General features: G+C 36.8%; 1 protein-coding gene across 12 annotated transcripts in view; it reads right to left on the reverse strand.

The window, feature by feature from the left end:
- Asph (Aspartyl beta-hydroxylase) overlaps positions 1-17,404 on the reverse strand; it is a 294,582-nt gene that overhangs the window by 226,694 nt on the left and 50,484 nt on the right. For all 12 annotated transcript variants that reach the window (XR_011018630.1, XM_068228879.1, XM_068228881.1 and 9 more), the window contains exons 4-5: positions 9,520-9,681; positions 8,598-8,680 (exon numbers count right to left, since the gene is read on the reverse strand). Coding sequence is in view for 11 of the 12 variants with exons in the window: in XM_068228879.1 (XP_068084980.1) it covers positions 8,598-8,680; positions 9,520-9,681 (245 nt within the window). In the remaining variant the exon portion in view is untranslated. The remainder of the gene's footprint in view (positions 1-8,597; positions 8,681-9,519; positions 9,682-17,404) is intronic.

Consider the following 17,404-nt stretch of genomic DNA (forward strand, 5'->3'; position numbering starts at 1 on the left):
TTGATGGCAATGCCAGTTGCATTCGCCGCCTTCCCCATCGTTGGCAACACTGTGTGGATGCACTGGGAGACTATTTTGAAGAACACTAATTAAGTTTGATTTTGATTCATTTTTATTCCATATGTACTCATGCACAATAAATTTACACAATTCCGATGCATGTGTTTCATTTCAAATTTTGCCACGATCTCCTGAACCGGAACCATATTTTATGCTGGCATTCAGATACACACTGCCTCACTGGTTCAATGCACATCATGGAATTCCCATGTTGTCGCATTATTGCAAGATATATAAAGGTTTCCATGACTTACGGAATGACCCTTGTATAAGAGCAATCAGACACTCAGACAAAACTTGGTCCTTAGGGGTTAATGGAAAGTAAGTGAGTTAAATCCACCTTTTCAATAAAAATTAAATAGTGTTTATTAAATAAACATTTAATGAGACTAGTTTTGACCTATTTGAAGGTCATCTTCAGCCATATCTCACGTAGAAAAACGTATTTGAAACAGTTTTTTTAAAGATGGTCTTAAAACATTTAAATTTGACACGATGAAATTTTTTTTTTAGAATTTCCTTAAAACACACTTGTTCACTTAGCTGTGGGAATATATGAGAAGGAGGAGAAGAAGAAGAATTTTGATATTCTTCGTAGTATTCAAGAACGTAGATACCAGTCAAAATTCACAATCCTGATGAGGTATGGAATTGGGCACATATGCATTAATGTTGTTGTAGTAGAGAAGAAATCTTCTGATATTTTTTGTATCACTGCGAAGTGTAGATACACTTTTACACTTTAAAACATTTATAATCTTGATGAGATGTAGACTTGAGCATATATGCAAAGAAATGTCCTAGTTAAAACACGAGTTGAACAAATATATTATTGCAGTGGAATGGAAATTCTTTATAGCTGTGTATAAAGAAAACAATGTAAAAATATTGGAGGTATCCATGGAGTTTAATGACTAAAAACTGAAAGTGAATGAAGTTGAGATTTTTATTTTTTGTATTAAAATGGTGGAGTGAAATGTTATCCAATGCTGATATAAAAGAAAGAAAAATGTAGGAAATATTAACAAAATTTAAGGAATGTAAAATATTAAATGAAAAGAATGAAAGAAAGAACTGAAAAGAAATAACTCAAATTGTGGCTCATCTTACGTAAGCAAGTGTCGAACGTATTAGTAAAATAACGTGCTAGGAAGCAAATGACATGAAAAAAATCACTAACAAAACTAATAATAAGAATTCTGACATCTTATACAACTCCACCTCTATTAATAAATTTAATTGTTTTTCTAAATCCAGTATGTATAGATTCAAATGTCACGATTGCAATTTTTCTTACATCGGACAAACAGGGAGAAACTTCATCACTAGATACTCAGAACATAAGAATGCCATTAGATACAATAAATTTTCGGCTGTAGGTCAACATATGCATGACTATAACCATAATTTCACCAATATTCAACAAGATCTAAGAATTCTTAAAACATTACATAAAGGCCAATTACTTGATATAACAGATAATTTTTTCACACATTTAGATCAATATTTTAATTCTAATTACAACCAAAATGAAATATGTGAAAAAACCAACATTCTACTTGATCTTTTTACTATTATTCTTAAAAATTTTAATTTAACCAATCTAAATTGAATCTTCCATTCTATTCATTTCACCTCTCCTCAGCATTTACCCCCCCCTTCCCTCATTCTTCAGCCCCACCTTAAGTCTCCCTCCATTCTTAACACTTTTCATTAAACCTTAGTAATTTTTCCTTATAATCTCTATCTTTTTTTTTCCATGTCATTTGCGTCCGAGCATGGTATTTTACTAATACCCTCAACACTTGGTTACGTAAGATGAGCCACAATTTGACTTATTTCTCTTCAATTCTTTCTTTCATTCTTTTCATTTAATATTTTACATTCCTTAAATTTTGTTAATATTTCCTACATTTTTCTTATTTATTTTTTCCTTTCTTTTATATCAGCATTGGATAAGATTTCACTCCACCATTTGAATACAAAGAATAAAAATCGTAACTTAATTCAAGTGCCTATTACTTTCATTTTGTAAAGTCATTAATCTTCATTGTTTTCTTTATACACAGCTATACAGAAGTTCCTTTCCACTGCAATAATATATTTGATCAACTGATATTTTAACTAGGACATTTCTTTTTATATATGCTCAAGTCTACATCTCATCAAGATTATAAATGTTTTAAAGTGTAAAAGTGTATCTACACTTCAGTGTTATTGTCTGCATGGAGGAACTTTAACAAATGAATGGAGAGTTGCTATGTAGCCCCTTTATATAAAGGAAAGGGTGATAGACATAAAGCTGAAAATTACAGGCCAGTCAGTTTGACATGCATTGCATGTAAGCTTTGGAAAAGCATTCCTTCTGATTCATTCATTCATTATTTATTTACCATAAACCTTTACCGTATCTATGGAAGGCCAGGGGAAAAGGACAAGCCCCCCCTACACGTAGTGCCCCCTGACCTTTAAAATAATTACCTAAATTCTAAAGTACAACACTCATATACACTATTTACAAGTAAAGTAAGAAAGTATAGCCTAATATATACATATTTCTCATTTATGCAACCTTTCACTCTCTCGTTCATTCTTCCACATATTCACATGCATTTTCTCACCGTATGTGCTTCCTAACATAACATTTAACTATATTTAAATTTCTACATTTAATGTTGGCGGGTAGATCGTTCCAAAGACGCGCTCAACGAGCAAAGAAACCTAGTTTGTAGGACTCAGTTCGCGCAAAGGGGGGTATAAGACACACCCCTTTGCCTCTACGGACGGAACTGTAAGATAAGGAGAGTTGAGGGAATGGTGAAGGGTGAATGGCCCCTGTGAGGGACTTGTGTAAGAAGGTGACGTCGCTTTGTTTACACAAGGAGGCGATTGACGGGAGGGAACAGCTGTTCTTGTTAATTAGTCGTTCAGCGCGACGTTGAATTCCTTCTACTTTGTGAAGGTTAGCTGCAGTGGTAGGGTGCCAGGCAGGTAGACCATACGTTAGTATAGGTCTCACTAGTGTCAGGTAAGCCGTCCGTACAGCATTTGACTTGCACCTACAGAAGCTTCTGTGCATAAAACCGAGCACCCTGGCAACTTTGCATCTCACTTCCTCTGTTTGTGCGTTCCATTTTAGTTGTTCAGAAATGGTTATTCCTAACAAATACATAGTTTTAACTCGCTCAATATGAACCTTATTAATGTTATATATACATTCTACTGGGTGTCGAGACCTACTTAACCTAATGTATTTACATTTGCCAGCATTAATACCGAGACCGTTGACGTTACACCACACCGCTATAGCGTCCAAGTCTGACTGTAACTTCAGACAATCATCTGCACATTGTATATCCCTGTACAATACAGTGTCATCAGCGTACTCAGCTATGGTTGAGGTCACACATTTAAGTAAATCAGAGACAAATGCATTAAATAATAAAGGTCCGAGGACGGTGCCTTGACATACTCCTGAGGTTACTTAACGGTCGATGATCGAACTCCATCAAACAAAATACGTTGTGCTCGACCCTCAAGAAATGACCACAACCATGCCAGTACACTTCCCCTAACATTCATCTGTCTTAATTTTAACATGTTTTAACATATAAGACATGTTTGCAAAATTAATAACTGGTTTGATAGAAGGCAGTTTGGGTTTAGGAAAGGTTATTCACTGAAGCCCAATTTGTAGGATTCCAGCAAGATATAGTAGATATCCTGGATTCAGGTCAATTGGACTGTATCGCGATTGACCTGTCTAAGGCATTTGATAGGGTAGATCATGGGAGACTACTGGCAAAAATGAGTGCAATTGGATTTGACAAAAGAGTGACTGAATGGGTGGCTCTGTTTCTAGAAAATAGAACTCAGAGAATTAGAGTAGGTGAAGCTTTATCTGTCCCTGTAATAATTAAGAGGAGAATTCCTCAAGGCAGTATTATTGGACCTTTATGTTTTCTTATATATATCAATGACATGTGTAAAGAAGTGGAATCATAGATATGGTTTTTTTTCAGATGATGTTATTCTGTACAGAGAAATAAATAAGTTACAAGATTATAAGCAACTGCAAAATGACCTCAATAATGTTGTGAGATGGACAGTAGGCAATGGTGTGATGATAAACGGGGATAAAAGTCAGGTTGTGAGTTGTGAAAGTTCTTTTTGGGGATCGTTGTAAGTATCTAGGTGTTAATATAAGGAAAGATCTTCATTGGGGTAATCACATAAATATGATTGTAAATGAAGGGTACAGATCTCTGCACATGGTTATGAGGGTATTTAGGAGTTGTAGTAAGGATGTAAAGGAGAGAGCATATTTGTCTCTGGTTACACCCCAACTAGAGTATGGTTCCAGTGTATGGGACCCTCACCAGGATTACTTGATCAGGAACTCGAAAAAATCCAAAGAAAAGCAGGCTGATTTGTTCTGGGTGATTTCCGACAAAAGAGTAACGTTACAAAAATGTTGTGAAGTTTGGGCTGGGAAGACTTGGGAGAAAGGAGACGAGCTGCTCAACTAAGTGGTATGTAATATGCTTACAATATTGCGATTTTTTTAATTCCACCTTTTCAATACAATTGGTTTTATGTTGTTAGGAAATCATAATGCTACAACACTATTTTATAGGGACATGTTTCGCTTTATTTCATAAACATAGGAATTTGTGAACACATTAATAGTTTAACAACAAGAATGACTATACTATACTAAAATTGGAAGACATTGACATCCAAAACACAGTATCTTCAAATGGTTGAAAATTTGGCTAAAATTATTTTCCCAAAGTTTTAGTTTATTAAAAACAATTGTAATTTGACTTCTATGTTAAAATTTGAGTCGTAATTTTTGTTAAAACTTATTGGTGTCTGAAGATTAAAATTTTGGATACGTTGGAATTCTGCTTCAGGTATTAATTTTGAGGCTTGCTACTGTGATTTATTAGTTTTGAATAGTAAAATGCTGAATTAGGTAGAATGCTCAACTGGATGCTGAGATTAGTAAAAGGATTCAAGCTGGAAGTTGTTTCTATCATAGTGTAAGAAACCAGTTATGGGACAAAGATGTGCCAATGGAAGCAAAGGATACTATGTACAAGATGTATTACGTACCCATAACAACTTACGGAGCAGAAACTTGGACAATGACAAAGAAGGATGAGAGTTGAATACAGGCAGCCGAAATGAAATTCTTGAGGAGTATGATACAGAAGAGTACAAGAGACAAAATAAGGAATGAGAAAATCCGGGAAGAAATTGGAGTGGAAAAAATGAATGATAGAATAGAGAAGAGCCGACTGAGATGGTCTGGGCACATAAAGCGAATGAGTGACGAAAGAATGCCAAAAAAGGTGATGGAAATGCAAATCCAAGGAAGGAGAGGCCGTGGACGAACACGATTGAGATGGAAGGATACCATCCAACGCAGCATTATAGAAAGAAACCTGGGCTGGGACACGCTGTTGGAGGAGGAGTGGTGGAAAGACCGAAGAAAGTGGAGAGGAACCATATTTGCCCCTACCCGGCTACAGCTGGATAAAGGGAAATGATGATGATGATAAGGTAGTTTCATCGAATTAGTCTTGATTTGACGACCAGATTTTCCTTTGGTAGTAGTTTGTATTTATGAGGGTTTAGTCAAATGGGATGCCAATCCAAAATCTTGAGGTGTTGATTTGTTTCTTTCACAATATTTGAATGATGGTGCGTCCCTTTTACTGCTACTACAGAACTTCGTGGTACAGTTACAGTCACCGTAATGTAACTTACTTACTTTTAGAATTAAGCACAAATTTGTCAAAGCAAATAAAAAATGACAGGTTTTAACCTTGCGATGAGTATATAGGCTGAGGATGCTTGAAATCAAGCGAAACATGTCCCTATCAAATAGTGTTGTAGCATTATGATTACCTAACATAAAACCAATTGTATTGAAAACGTGGAATAAAAAAATCACAATATTGTAAGCATATTATAGCAAATTTCAATACGGGTCTAACCATGAGATTAGTTATATGTATTAATAAGTGGTATGTTCCGAGCTGTCAGTGGAGAGATGGCATGGGAGGACATCAGTAGACGAATAAGTTTGAGTGGTGTCTTTAAAAGTAGGAAAGAATTCAAGAGGGCAAATTGGGGAAAATATTCTTTTATAGGAAGGGGAGTTAGGGATTGGAATAACTTACCAAGAGAGATGTTCAATAAATTTCCAATTTCTTTGCAATCATTTAAGAAAAGGCTAGGAACACAACAGATAGGGAATGTGCCACCTGGCCGACTGCCCTAAATGCAGTGATTGATTGATTGACAGTGATATGAAGAATATCAAAAGATTTCTTCTCTACTACAACAACATTAATGCATATGTGCCCAATTCCACACCTCATCAGGATTGGGAATTTCGACTGGTATTTACATTTTTGAATACTACGAAGAATACTAAAAGGCATTCTTCTTCTTCTTCTAATTTATTCCCAGTTAAGTGAACAAAAGTGTTTTAAGGAAATTCTAAAAACATTTTTTCATAGTGTCAAACTTCTATGTCTTAAGACCATCTTTAAAACAACTGTGTTTTAAATACGTTGTTCTACACGCGATATGGCTCAAGATGACCTTTAAAAAGGTCAAACTAGTCCCATTAAATGTTTATTTAATAAACACTATTTAATTTGTATTGAAAACTTGGATTTAACTCACTTATTTTAATTTGGTTTAATCAAAGTTCAATACGGATCCATAAAATGAAATTAATTTTTCTAGAGTTTAATGGAAAGCCTTCCATAATGGACAACAACAATATGGTTTCAGAGCTACACTTGATTCCTGCCACTCAGACCTCCACGAAAATACTGGTATAGTAACAATAAAGCCAAAATGAATGGTGACAGGAGTAATAGTTCGTAGGAACCTAGTTCACATACTAGTGAGTAATACTGGAGCATAAAATTTAAAATATCTTAAGTTGTAGAAAACTTCAAATACCATATTGGTCAAAATATAAGACTATGTTATGTTAAAAAAGTACTTGCTACCTCCGTGTCTATTACTTCTAACTTGTGAATAAGATATCTTGAGCCCACCCAGCTTGCACTCCCGTAAAGCAAAGTTAATCTGAAAACAGACCGGTCTAAAAGCAAATTTCCTTCTAATAGAATACTGCCGATCCCAACTGCAAGCTCGCTGCATTAGCGTAAATACCTTTCAAAAATTCAGGGTCATCTTATGTGTGAACCTGTCTTATTGCTATTGGCTTTACGTCGCACCGACACAGATACGTCTTATGGCGACGATGGGACAGGAAAGGGCTGGGAATGGAAAGGAAGCGACCGTGGCCTTAAGGTACAGCCCCAGCATTTGCCTGGTGTGAAAATGGGAAACCACGGAAAACCATCTTCAGGGCTGCCGACAGTGGGGCTCGAACCCACTATCTCCCGAATAATGGATACTGGCCGCACTTAAGCGACTGCAGCTATCGAGCTCGGTGAACCTGTCAAATTACGGCCAACACAATACTTGGCCACTGAAATAATGGAGAGTTTGAGACTGGATATGGACATTAGAAGATGAATACAGTGTGGGAAAGAATGAATCCAAATGGAACTAAAATGCACTAATGCAGGACAAAGAAACAACAATTAGCTGAGGAAAAGAGAATACCTTGTGTAACACTTCCCACGTAAAGATGGAAGATAATTCAGGTTAACAGCTTGTCATGGGCTAAGAGGAAACTGGTCTAAAAGATCTGAGAAAGCACTTATTTATGAAGGCAACAGTTTAAGATGACTGTTTGGAACAGAATACACTCATAGTTTACGAACCATACTTGGAAAAGGAAGCATTACAAAAACATGAATTTTAAAATCAAAATAATTTCTAGGCCACATGTACTGTATGACTGGTTTATATTTTATAAAGAGGAAGGATCAATGTACAAAATAAGAAGTCTATTACACTGATATGACATCACTGGCTAATACATTAGCACTGCCATCATGAGGTACTAAAATCACCATGCCATAGTCTCACATTTAGTGCAGCTCTGGACTACAGCATGGTAGCATGTCATGAGAGGCTTGGGTTGAGTCAGTTCAACAAGTTCTACAAGTAACAAGTGAAATCAAGACAAATGGTGAGGTGAACACATCTGAAAAAAATGTGGTGTGAACAAGTGTGAAAATTTCTTTCTTCCTTTCTTTCTTTCACAAAATGTTGTGACAAAGACTATAAATGGCTTCAAAATTACAGAACTATTCAAGATACAGCAACTTGCCAGAATTCTAAAACATTCAAAATTATCAATGCCGAGCATCAAAAGGGTAGCTCCGCACAACAGGAGCCCCAGCTGAGCACATCTACTCCCAAGTGGTGGAAAAATTTCACACCCATACTAACTAGATACTTCAGCAATAACTATTATCGGGTATGTATACTACATAAAAACTTACAGCTGTGGTCCCGACACAGCCCATTGCCATTTTTTTTTATTATTTAGTGTTTATTCTTACTACAGCTGAAATGGTCACAGGTCTTACCTCCTGTTCCTCTTCACTCTGCTCTTGCTTGCTCACAGCTTCAGCACTAACAGGTTCTTCAGATTCTTCAGGCTCATCCTCCTCTGAAAAATGCACAGATTGAGGGGCGTTATTGGTAGTCTTTGCTAACAACACAATAGCAGGTGTCTTTTTTTTAATATTGCACCAACACAGATAGGTCTTATGTCGACGCTAGGATAGGAAAGGCCTAACAGTGGGAAGGAAGTGGCCATGGCCTTAATTAAGGTATAGCTCCAGCATTTGCCTGGCGTGAAAACAGGCAAACACAGTAAACCATCTTCAGGGCTACCGACAGTGGGATTCAAACACATTATCTCCTGGATACAAGCTCATAGCTGTGCACCGCTAACTGCACGACCAACTCACCCGGTACAAGAACAGTTTAGTTCAAAATGGAAATTCTCATTATTACTAACACACTGTTTCTGTAAATCATTATTTGAATTTGTGATTAAATATTCATTCTCTATGCTTTTTAATATACTTCTATCTACTTAATACGTATGCGTTCATGATTAACTTCCAATTTAGCTAAATGATGTGTTGAAGTAGTCTAAGTTTCTGGTATCTTACAATAACATCCAAGATAGATCTTACTGTACATTTCACTGGACTGGTGGTGATGGTTTTAAGAGGAAGTACAAATAGGCAACCACCGTCCATTCATAGGAAAGAGCATGCACGCACACATGCACGCACGCACATACCCATGCACACGATCCAGTGATTGTACTCTGACACAGATTTTGATCTTTAATCAATGAGCTGATCTGTGGCCAAAAAAATGTAACTTCGATAACTGTGACAACTTCATGAATGAAAAGTAAATCTCAAACTTGAGATTCTGAGGACATATTTTTAAAGAGAATCCATATCATCCAACATAATACTCAACACTCACCTTCTTCATGTTCGTCATGCTCATCATGTTCATCATGCTCGTCATGTTCGTCATGTTCCCCACTTTCTGCAACTTCTGCATGGTCATCATGTTTAGCAGGAGATTCATCAACCCATCCAACGAGATATTTAGCAAAACGAGATTCAGATAATGGAGTATCCACTAAAAAAGAAACAGACAATAGTCTATTAATCACTGCTAGTAAATATTTTAAAAAATTATAACACCTTGAAGGATTATGTTGATTTTGATCCTATGACAGCACATGCCACTTGGGTGATGTACTGGTAACTGTTACAACATTGTCCATGGTATAACTACTAGACCACCATCTGCATCTACACTTTAAAAGAGAATGCCCACTGTCATTATGTTCAGTGTGCTTCAAACGCGTAGAGCAATTGGACATAATACTACAGCCAAGTGAGTGAGTTTGAGACAGGCCAAACTGTGGCATTTTGAGTGGTGGGATGGTGCTTTCAGGAAAATGCCTCACAAGTAGGACATGCCACATCAGATGTGCAGCAATGCTGGCAACAGTCGACAAATGAACATTCTAAACGAGGTCCTGGACATCCATGCAACACAGATTGCAAAAAGATCATCATATTATAAGAGCAGCAGCAGCAGACCACACAATATAGCTACCACAACACAGGTAAGAGCAAATGTGACCCCAGAAGTGTCAACATGAACCGTTGGGAACTGGTTACAGGCACTGCGACAATGGGTATGCCGTCCTCTAGACCAACTTCCACTCGCGCCATAGCATCGACATGCATGGCTCAACTGATGCTGTCAAGAGGATCACCTGGAAGATGGAATGGCACGTCAGGGTCTTCAGTGATGAAAGCAGATTCTGCCTGTATGAAAGTGATGGTCGTTCTAGTGTACAATGTAGACCTAGTGAGCACCTTCTCATAGAGTGCATTCCTCCAAAATACAATGGTCCCACCCCAGGCCCTCATGGTCTGGGATGCGATAAGCTGTAACGCTCATTCACCTCTGGTATTTGTGGAGAGAATGCTGACCAGAGCATGGCATGTGCAGAATGTTGTTCAACGTGTTATTCTGCCATTCTTGCAACAGGAAGATGATATGGTGTTCCAACAGGATAATGCTCACCCACACACTGCCCGTGCGACTCGCCATGCAAACAACTTCCCTGGTCAGCATATTCACTCAACTTTTCTCCAATTGAATATAGTGGGACAAGATGGGGAGCTGGAAGGAAAATGGTCAGTATGAATTTAATTCTAAGAATGTACACATGTGTTTTTGTGTGTTAATTAAGACTGTTAGGTGACAATGTATTAAGTATTCATATGGTGTAATCATCATCATCGACCATCTTCAGTTGCCCAGATGTGGTGTAGGAGCCCCCTCCACCTTTGTCAACAAACCATTTTTCTCTCGTAACCATTTATCAATCTTGTCCCCTCTCCTAGACATTTTTCCTTACTAGATTAGTCCATTTTTTTCTGCGTCTGCCCACCCATCTTTTTCCTTTTATTTCTCTTTCAATTCCCTCCTTGTGGTCCTGCTGGCACTTGTCTGTTTTACATGCCCAAACCATTTCAATCTTGCCTTCTGGATCCTTTGTAGTAGGGGGTCTCCTATTCACACCTCCTCTCAGACTTTTCTGTTCCTGATCTTGTCCTTCCTAGTCTTTTGTATCATTGTACGTAGGAACTTCATTTCTGCAGCTTGTAGTTTTAAGTTGTGTTCACATTAACGTGGTCTCTGGTAAGACCCCAACTAGAGTATGGTTCCAGTGTATGGGACCCTCACCAGGATTACTTGATTCAAGAACTGGAAAAAATCCAAAGAAAAGCAGCTCGATTTGTTCTGGGCAATTTCCGACAAAAGAGTAGCGTTACAAAAATGTTGCAATGTTTGGGCTGGGAAGACTTGGGAGAAAGGACTTGAGCTGCTCGACTAAGTGGTATGTAAAATTCTAAATTCCCATGGAGGGAATGAAAAGCCTTTCATCTGATATGTTTTTGACGTAAGTGGTATGTTCCGAGCTGTCAGTGGAGAGATGGAGGACATCAGTAGATGAATAAGTTTGAGTGGTGTCTTCAAAAGTAGGAAAGATCACAATATGAAGATAAAGTTGGAATTCAAGAGGACAAATTGGGGCAAATATTCGTTTATAGGAAGGGGAGTTAGGGACTTACCAAGGGAGATGTTCAATAAATTTCCAAATTCTTTGCAATCATTTAAGAAAAGGCTAGGAAAACAACAGATACGGAATCTGCCACCTGGGCGACTGCCCTAAATGCAGATAGGTAGTGATTGATTGTAGTTTCCAGGCTATGCTTGAGGATGGGTGTATAATAGGACTTAGATATCATCTTAGCTTTTGATGGTACTTGTGTATCCCGTAGCAGTTGTCTTACTTTGTGGTAAAATGGAGTTACCTTGATAATTCAATTGCCAACCTCATATTCTGCAAGGTTGTCTTTTGATATTATACTAGACAAGTGCTTAAACTTTGGAATAACGTCCAGTTTGGTGTCCTTGAGTCTCAATTGTGGTTCAACACCCCCCCCCCCCCCGCATCATCATTACCACCAGCTTAGCCTTTCTGATATTTAAATTATGTCTCAAACTCTCGAATCCATTTCTGCAGCCTTTCCTCCACATAATTTTTGTTTCACCCCAAATCATCACGTTGTCTGTAAAGATAAAGAAGCTTGTAAGTCTTGCTGCTCCTTTTTTTTTTTTTTTTTTTTTTTTTTTTTTTTTTTTTTTTTAGGGAATTTATTATGGTATCCATCACAATGATAAATAGGAGGGCTGACAAAGTACTTCCTTGTTGTACTCCACTCTTCGTTTCAAACCATTTGGACAGCCTGCAACCCATTTGCACACAACTTATGGTTTTATCATACAGCAAATCCACTGTTGCAGTAAGACTGTGGTGAACCCCAGCTCTTTTAGGAATTCCCAGATACACTCCCTTGGTGTGCTATCATAAGCCTTTTCGATGTCCAGGAATAGTAGAAAAAGTTGTTTCCCTTTTTCCAGTGCTTTTCCATGAACATCCTGATAGCAAAAGTAAGGTCTGTAGTTGTTCTTCCCGGCCTAAAACTATATTGCTCCTGTTCCAATAAAGGCTCTATAATTCCTCTTAATCTACTCTGATTTTTTCCACAAGTTTTAGACCAGGAGGAGAGAGCAGCGTAATTCCATGGTAGTTGATGCATTTCAATCAACTCTTCTTCTTGAAAAGAGATACAATTATACCCTTCTTCCAGTCTTCTGGGATAATGTTTTCCTGCCATCCTGTGTTAAGGAACCTATATAACCACTGGACTGCTGCTCGCAACATATCTGCCCTTAACTCATCCACTCTAGCTGCTTTCCCTTTCCTCATACTTTATAGGGACTTTTCTATCTCCAGCCCTGTAACTGGTGGTTCTATGCTTCTACTTTCCTCGTTGATACTACAGGGTTCCTCATTCTCTGATGATGTGCTTGCTACTCCGTTTAAGAGCTTATCGAAAATATCTTAAATTTTCTCCTGATTTTATCTTCCTCTCGCACTAAGGTTCTATTGTCCCCTTCTATTGCTTTTATATCCTCTTGCTCGCACCTTCTGTTCTTGACTATCCTGTACAATACTTTCCTATCTCTTCTGCTTTCTAATTCCAAGTTGTCCATAAACTCATTCCATACTTTTCTTTCTCTTCTCTTATTACCCTCTTAATTACGAGTTTCTTTGTTCTATAAAGTTACTGTAGTCTACTAACTTCTTAGTTTACTTTGTATTGGTTAGTTTTTGTTTCTTCTGCTTTTCTTTATCTAGTGTCCATTTTGCTTGGCTTCTCTCTTTAATGGTTGTTTTTACTTTACCATGCCACTAAGGTTGAAAATGTTATCTCACACAGTTCTTTAGTTTTGCCCACAAATGCATCTTAAAAAATTATCCACTCTTCCCCTGCTGATGTTTCTCCCTTTGGTAGGTTTTGTTGTATTCTATACGACATTCTTCCTGGAAATGGATGTTTTCCGATGCCCATGTCTTTACTTTTTGTTTCTTCAGAGTTACATATCGTATTGTTGTATGTTTTAAGTCCTTGATCAGCAATCTGCGGTCGCTGTCCGTACTTCTGCTGGGAATTACCTTGACATCAGTCGACCATTTCCCCACATCTTTGTTTGTGACTGTCACCGGTGGTGAGTTGATAGTCGGCGGAATCATTTTTGACTTGACAAAAGAAACTATGGAACTGACATTTTTTTGAAGAATTCGACTAAAATTTTTGCTGTTGTAAAGATTATGTAAAATTTGTGTGTTTTACTTCTGATGAAGTTGTATTTTAAAGTATTTTCAGGACTCACTGAAGAGACAATTATTTACTTAATCATTGACATTGATATTGGAGATCTCCAGTAATATGTTTGTTTGTAATCCTTTTTTATATCACCCTGTAATGCCACGTGGAGGCTTCGATTATGAAATCGCTGAGTTTCGCAATCGAAACCTCTAGAATGAATTTCCCACATTACCATATATGGTGCTGTAATTCTATTGGTGAAACTTCGGATCGAAACATAGGTAGCTTCCCTGATTGGTTGTTTGAGTATTACCCAATTTCCGGCCTTTTGGCTCCTTAGCAAGAGCAAGCCTCTGTTCAGCCTCTTTGGTTTTCGTACATCGTAACCTTTTGTGAATATGTAAACTTTAATTTTTTTTTCCAAGTTGCCTCCAGTAATTCCGTACCAATTTAGTGCACACCTGTTGAGGTTTGCGTCCCTCACTGATGTGTATTAGGAGAGGACTGCTTCTCTATAGGCCCCTGCACTAAAGTTAATTTCCGTTGTTTCCTTCCCTTGTATGATGTTTGTAATTAGGTCATTGTACCCTTTAAATTTTCATTGTAAATTTCAACATCGAAATCATGCTCACTTATTTAAACGTTATTGTAATTTTGTGTGAATATTCTCTTTCCTGAAGAAACACTGATAGGAACCTCGTGGTTCGATTTTTTTTTTTTTTAATAATGATGTTATTTTACCTTGTGCACTTCATACCTTGGTTCTATTCTATATGTTGAGTAAATTAGACAAAGAGTTGATGTTCTCACGTTTCTTTCCCTACAACGTCACGTAAGATCTCGTCCTCTGTAGGGTTTCCCAGCCTGCTTCCCATACTTCCTTTCTCTAGTTGTCATGTTGGTTATCCTGCGAAGCCACGTGTTGGTAAATTATGTGTTTTATATGTATCTTGTATTACGTGCTCTCTTTTGTTAAAAGCGGGGTTACAGTGATGACATAATCGATCAAAGAGTTTACACATATCAATCAGTTGTTCACCTTTTGAATTTCTGTTTCCAAACCTGTGTAGCCCAACGATATTCTCACAGCCTTGCCTGCCTGCTCCAACTTCTGCCTTTAGGTCTCCATTAATGGTAACGCATCAATTTCATCATATAAATCTTGAAGGAATTTTTCTTTATCGTCAACACTGCACCCAATCTCTTACTTGTATAGATAATTTTATGATTCTGTCGTTCTTGTAGGAAACTTCTGATATGGCATTCATATCTCTTGTCAGTAAAAATCCCACACATTTTGGCCTCCTTTTCCAGTCCACACTATTATAATTTGTAGCCACCTCTAACAACCTTGTTACCTGTCTTTCTCCATTGCATTTTGTTCAGATCCAATATAGATTGTTTCTTCTTTCCATCATATCTAAGAGTTATTCTGTCTTACCAGTTAGGGTCATTTGTTTGTGGTCCTAATTAATACTTTTCTTGAAATCCGTCTTATCATCGATCCGTGTTGGCTGTCATACCTGATATATCTGCTCAAAGACAATAAGTAATAACATCAATTCAAGGCTCCTTTTGCATTTGAAAGCAATAAAAGATGCTAACAATTGGCTTGCTAGGACTATTGTTGATTGTTGCGCGTTTGGTTTTGGACTGGATAGTCAGTGACTGACAGGCATTTCTTCACATCAGATCTATGGTATACCCACCAATACTTGGGAGGCTGATTGCAGTGACTGCCTACTGGGCGATGGGGTCAGCACTTCCCTATGCCATCATATGGCGCAATACAGTGTATTAAGTTAATGTGAAAAATGAAAATCCACAGCCTGTTTCCAGTTAATTGACTAGGTCAGGAATGGAATGAAGACCCCATCAAGTAGCAAGGATAGGTACTGTACTGGCTGCTGAAGCCCAGCTTAGCTTAATTCAGGTATACTACTGCCGCAAAGTTTTTATTTATGATGCATACGTGCGTACAGAATCGGCTCGTGTTGTATGGAGAATGTTTCAAGAGAGATTTCCTGATATTCATCTTCCAAGTCGAAGTTTGATTCACAGATAGAGAAATATATTTTGTGAAACACAAAGTATTTGTGATAAAGAAGCACATCCAGACCTGCACAGTACTCTCAGAAGAAACTGTACGTAAAACAGCATATGCTATGGCATATCCCCCAATAAAATCACATCAACGTCTTTCTAAGCAAACAGGAATTTCCTGTTCCCCATAGATCTTTGGTAATTTTACTGACTGACTGACCTTGAGATATACATATTTATATATTGAATTGTGTGGATAATAAAGTAAAATAAATAAATATATCAATCTCAAGGTCAAAGTCAGTAAAATTACCAAAGATCTATGGTTTATAAAAGAATGTCAGAAATGCAGTCTAATACCTAAGTTTTTGAGGTCAGCTCAAAGAAATAACATCAAGACCAAGGTCATATGACATTCAAAACAAAATCAATAAGATATGGCTAAAAAATGAAATAAATAAATTATATAGGAAAAAATTCTTATTAAACTTGCAACTATATAAGGTACACTTAAATGTTGCTCTTTTAACAACTCCATTAGAATGGAATTCCATCCAACAGCACACTAAAGAGAAACTTATTAACATCTTCGGGGGAAAAAAAAAAAAAAAAAAAACGCTAGTAAAGAAGCTAGAACTAAAAAATAATAGGCCAAACAGACATGTAATCAAAAAAGGAAAATAAGTAATTTCACCAATATTCAACAATCCTAACACAATCTATCAAACACTAAATTCTCTGATCAAGAAATGAATATATTGAACAAAGGAGCAAAGTTTAATTGGTCCAGCCATACAGAACTGAAGACCTGATAAATACAATAGCACAAACAGAATTTAATATAGGGAAACTGCCAATAAAAACACAGAATGATGTTAAATTTGAAATAAAAAAGAAACTCCCAAATCTAATAAAAGAAATGAAAACTGATTCTAATCAGACCCTATCAAAACAAATAAAGGATTTAAAAACCAAAATAAAAGTTAATAACGTAACGGTCACTAAGGCAGATAAAAGTGAAAAAATAATTCTTGTAAATAAAGACTACTACATTAGAAAAACCGAAGAATTTTTCTCGGACAATTCCTATACCCTTGTAAACAAAGATCCAATACCCAGAATTCAAAGAAATTTAAAATCTATCTTTAAAAATTCTAACTTTCTATTTAAAGAACAAGAATAACAAAAACTGATAAACATGAACCCGAAAATACCAAAGGCAAAAGATCTACCTGAAATACAGCACACAAAAACAACATACCCATTCGACCAATCATAAATAGCATGGATAGCCCCACATATAACACATCAAAATGTATACACCAGTTTCTAAAAGAACATTACAAATTCAGCAATACTTCTTGAGTTACAAACTCGATAGAATTCTGTGATAAATTAAAAAAGTTCAACCTACAACCCCAGCACAAAATAATTTCCTTTGATATCACTAACATATATTCTAACATACCTACTAATGAAACAGTCAAAATTATAGAGTCCAATTTATCCAAACATAGCAATCTAAGTAAATTAGAAATAGACAAATTTATTAAACA

The sequence above is a fragment of the Anabrus simplex genome, chromosome 8 (genome assembly GCF_040414725.1).
Source record: "Anabrus simplex isolate iqAnaSimp1 chromosome 8, ASM4041472v1, whole genome shotgun sequence".
NCBI classification, from domain to species: domain Eukaryota; kingdom Metazoa; phylum Arthropoda; class Insecta; order Orthoptera; family Tettigoniidae; genus Anabrus; species Anabrus simplex.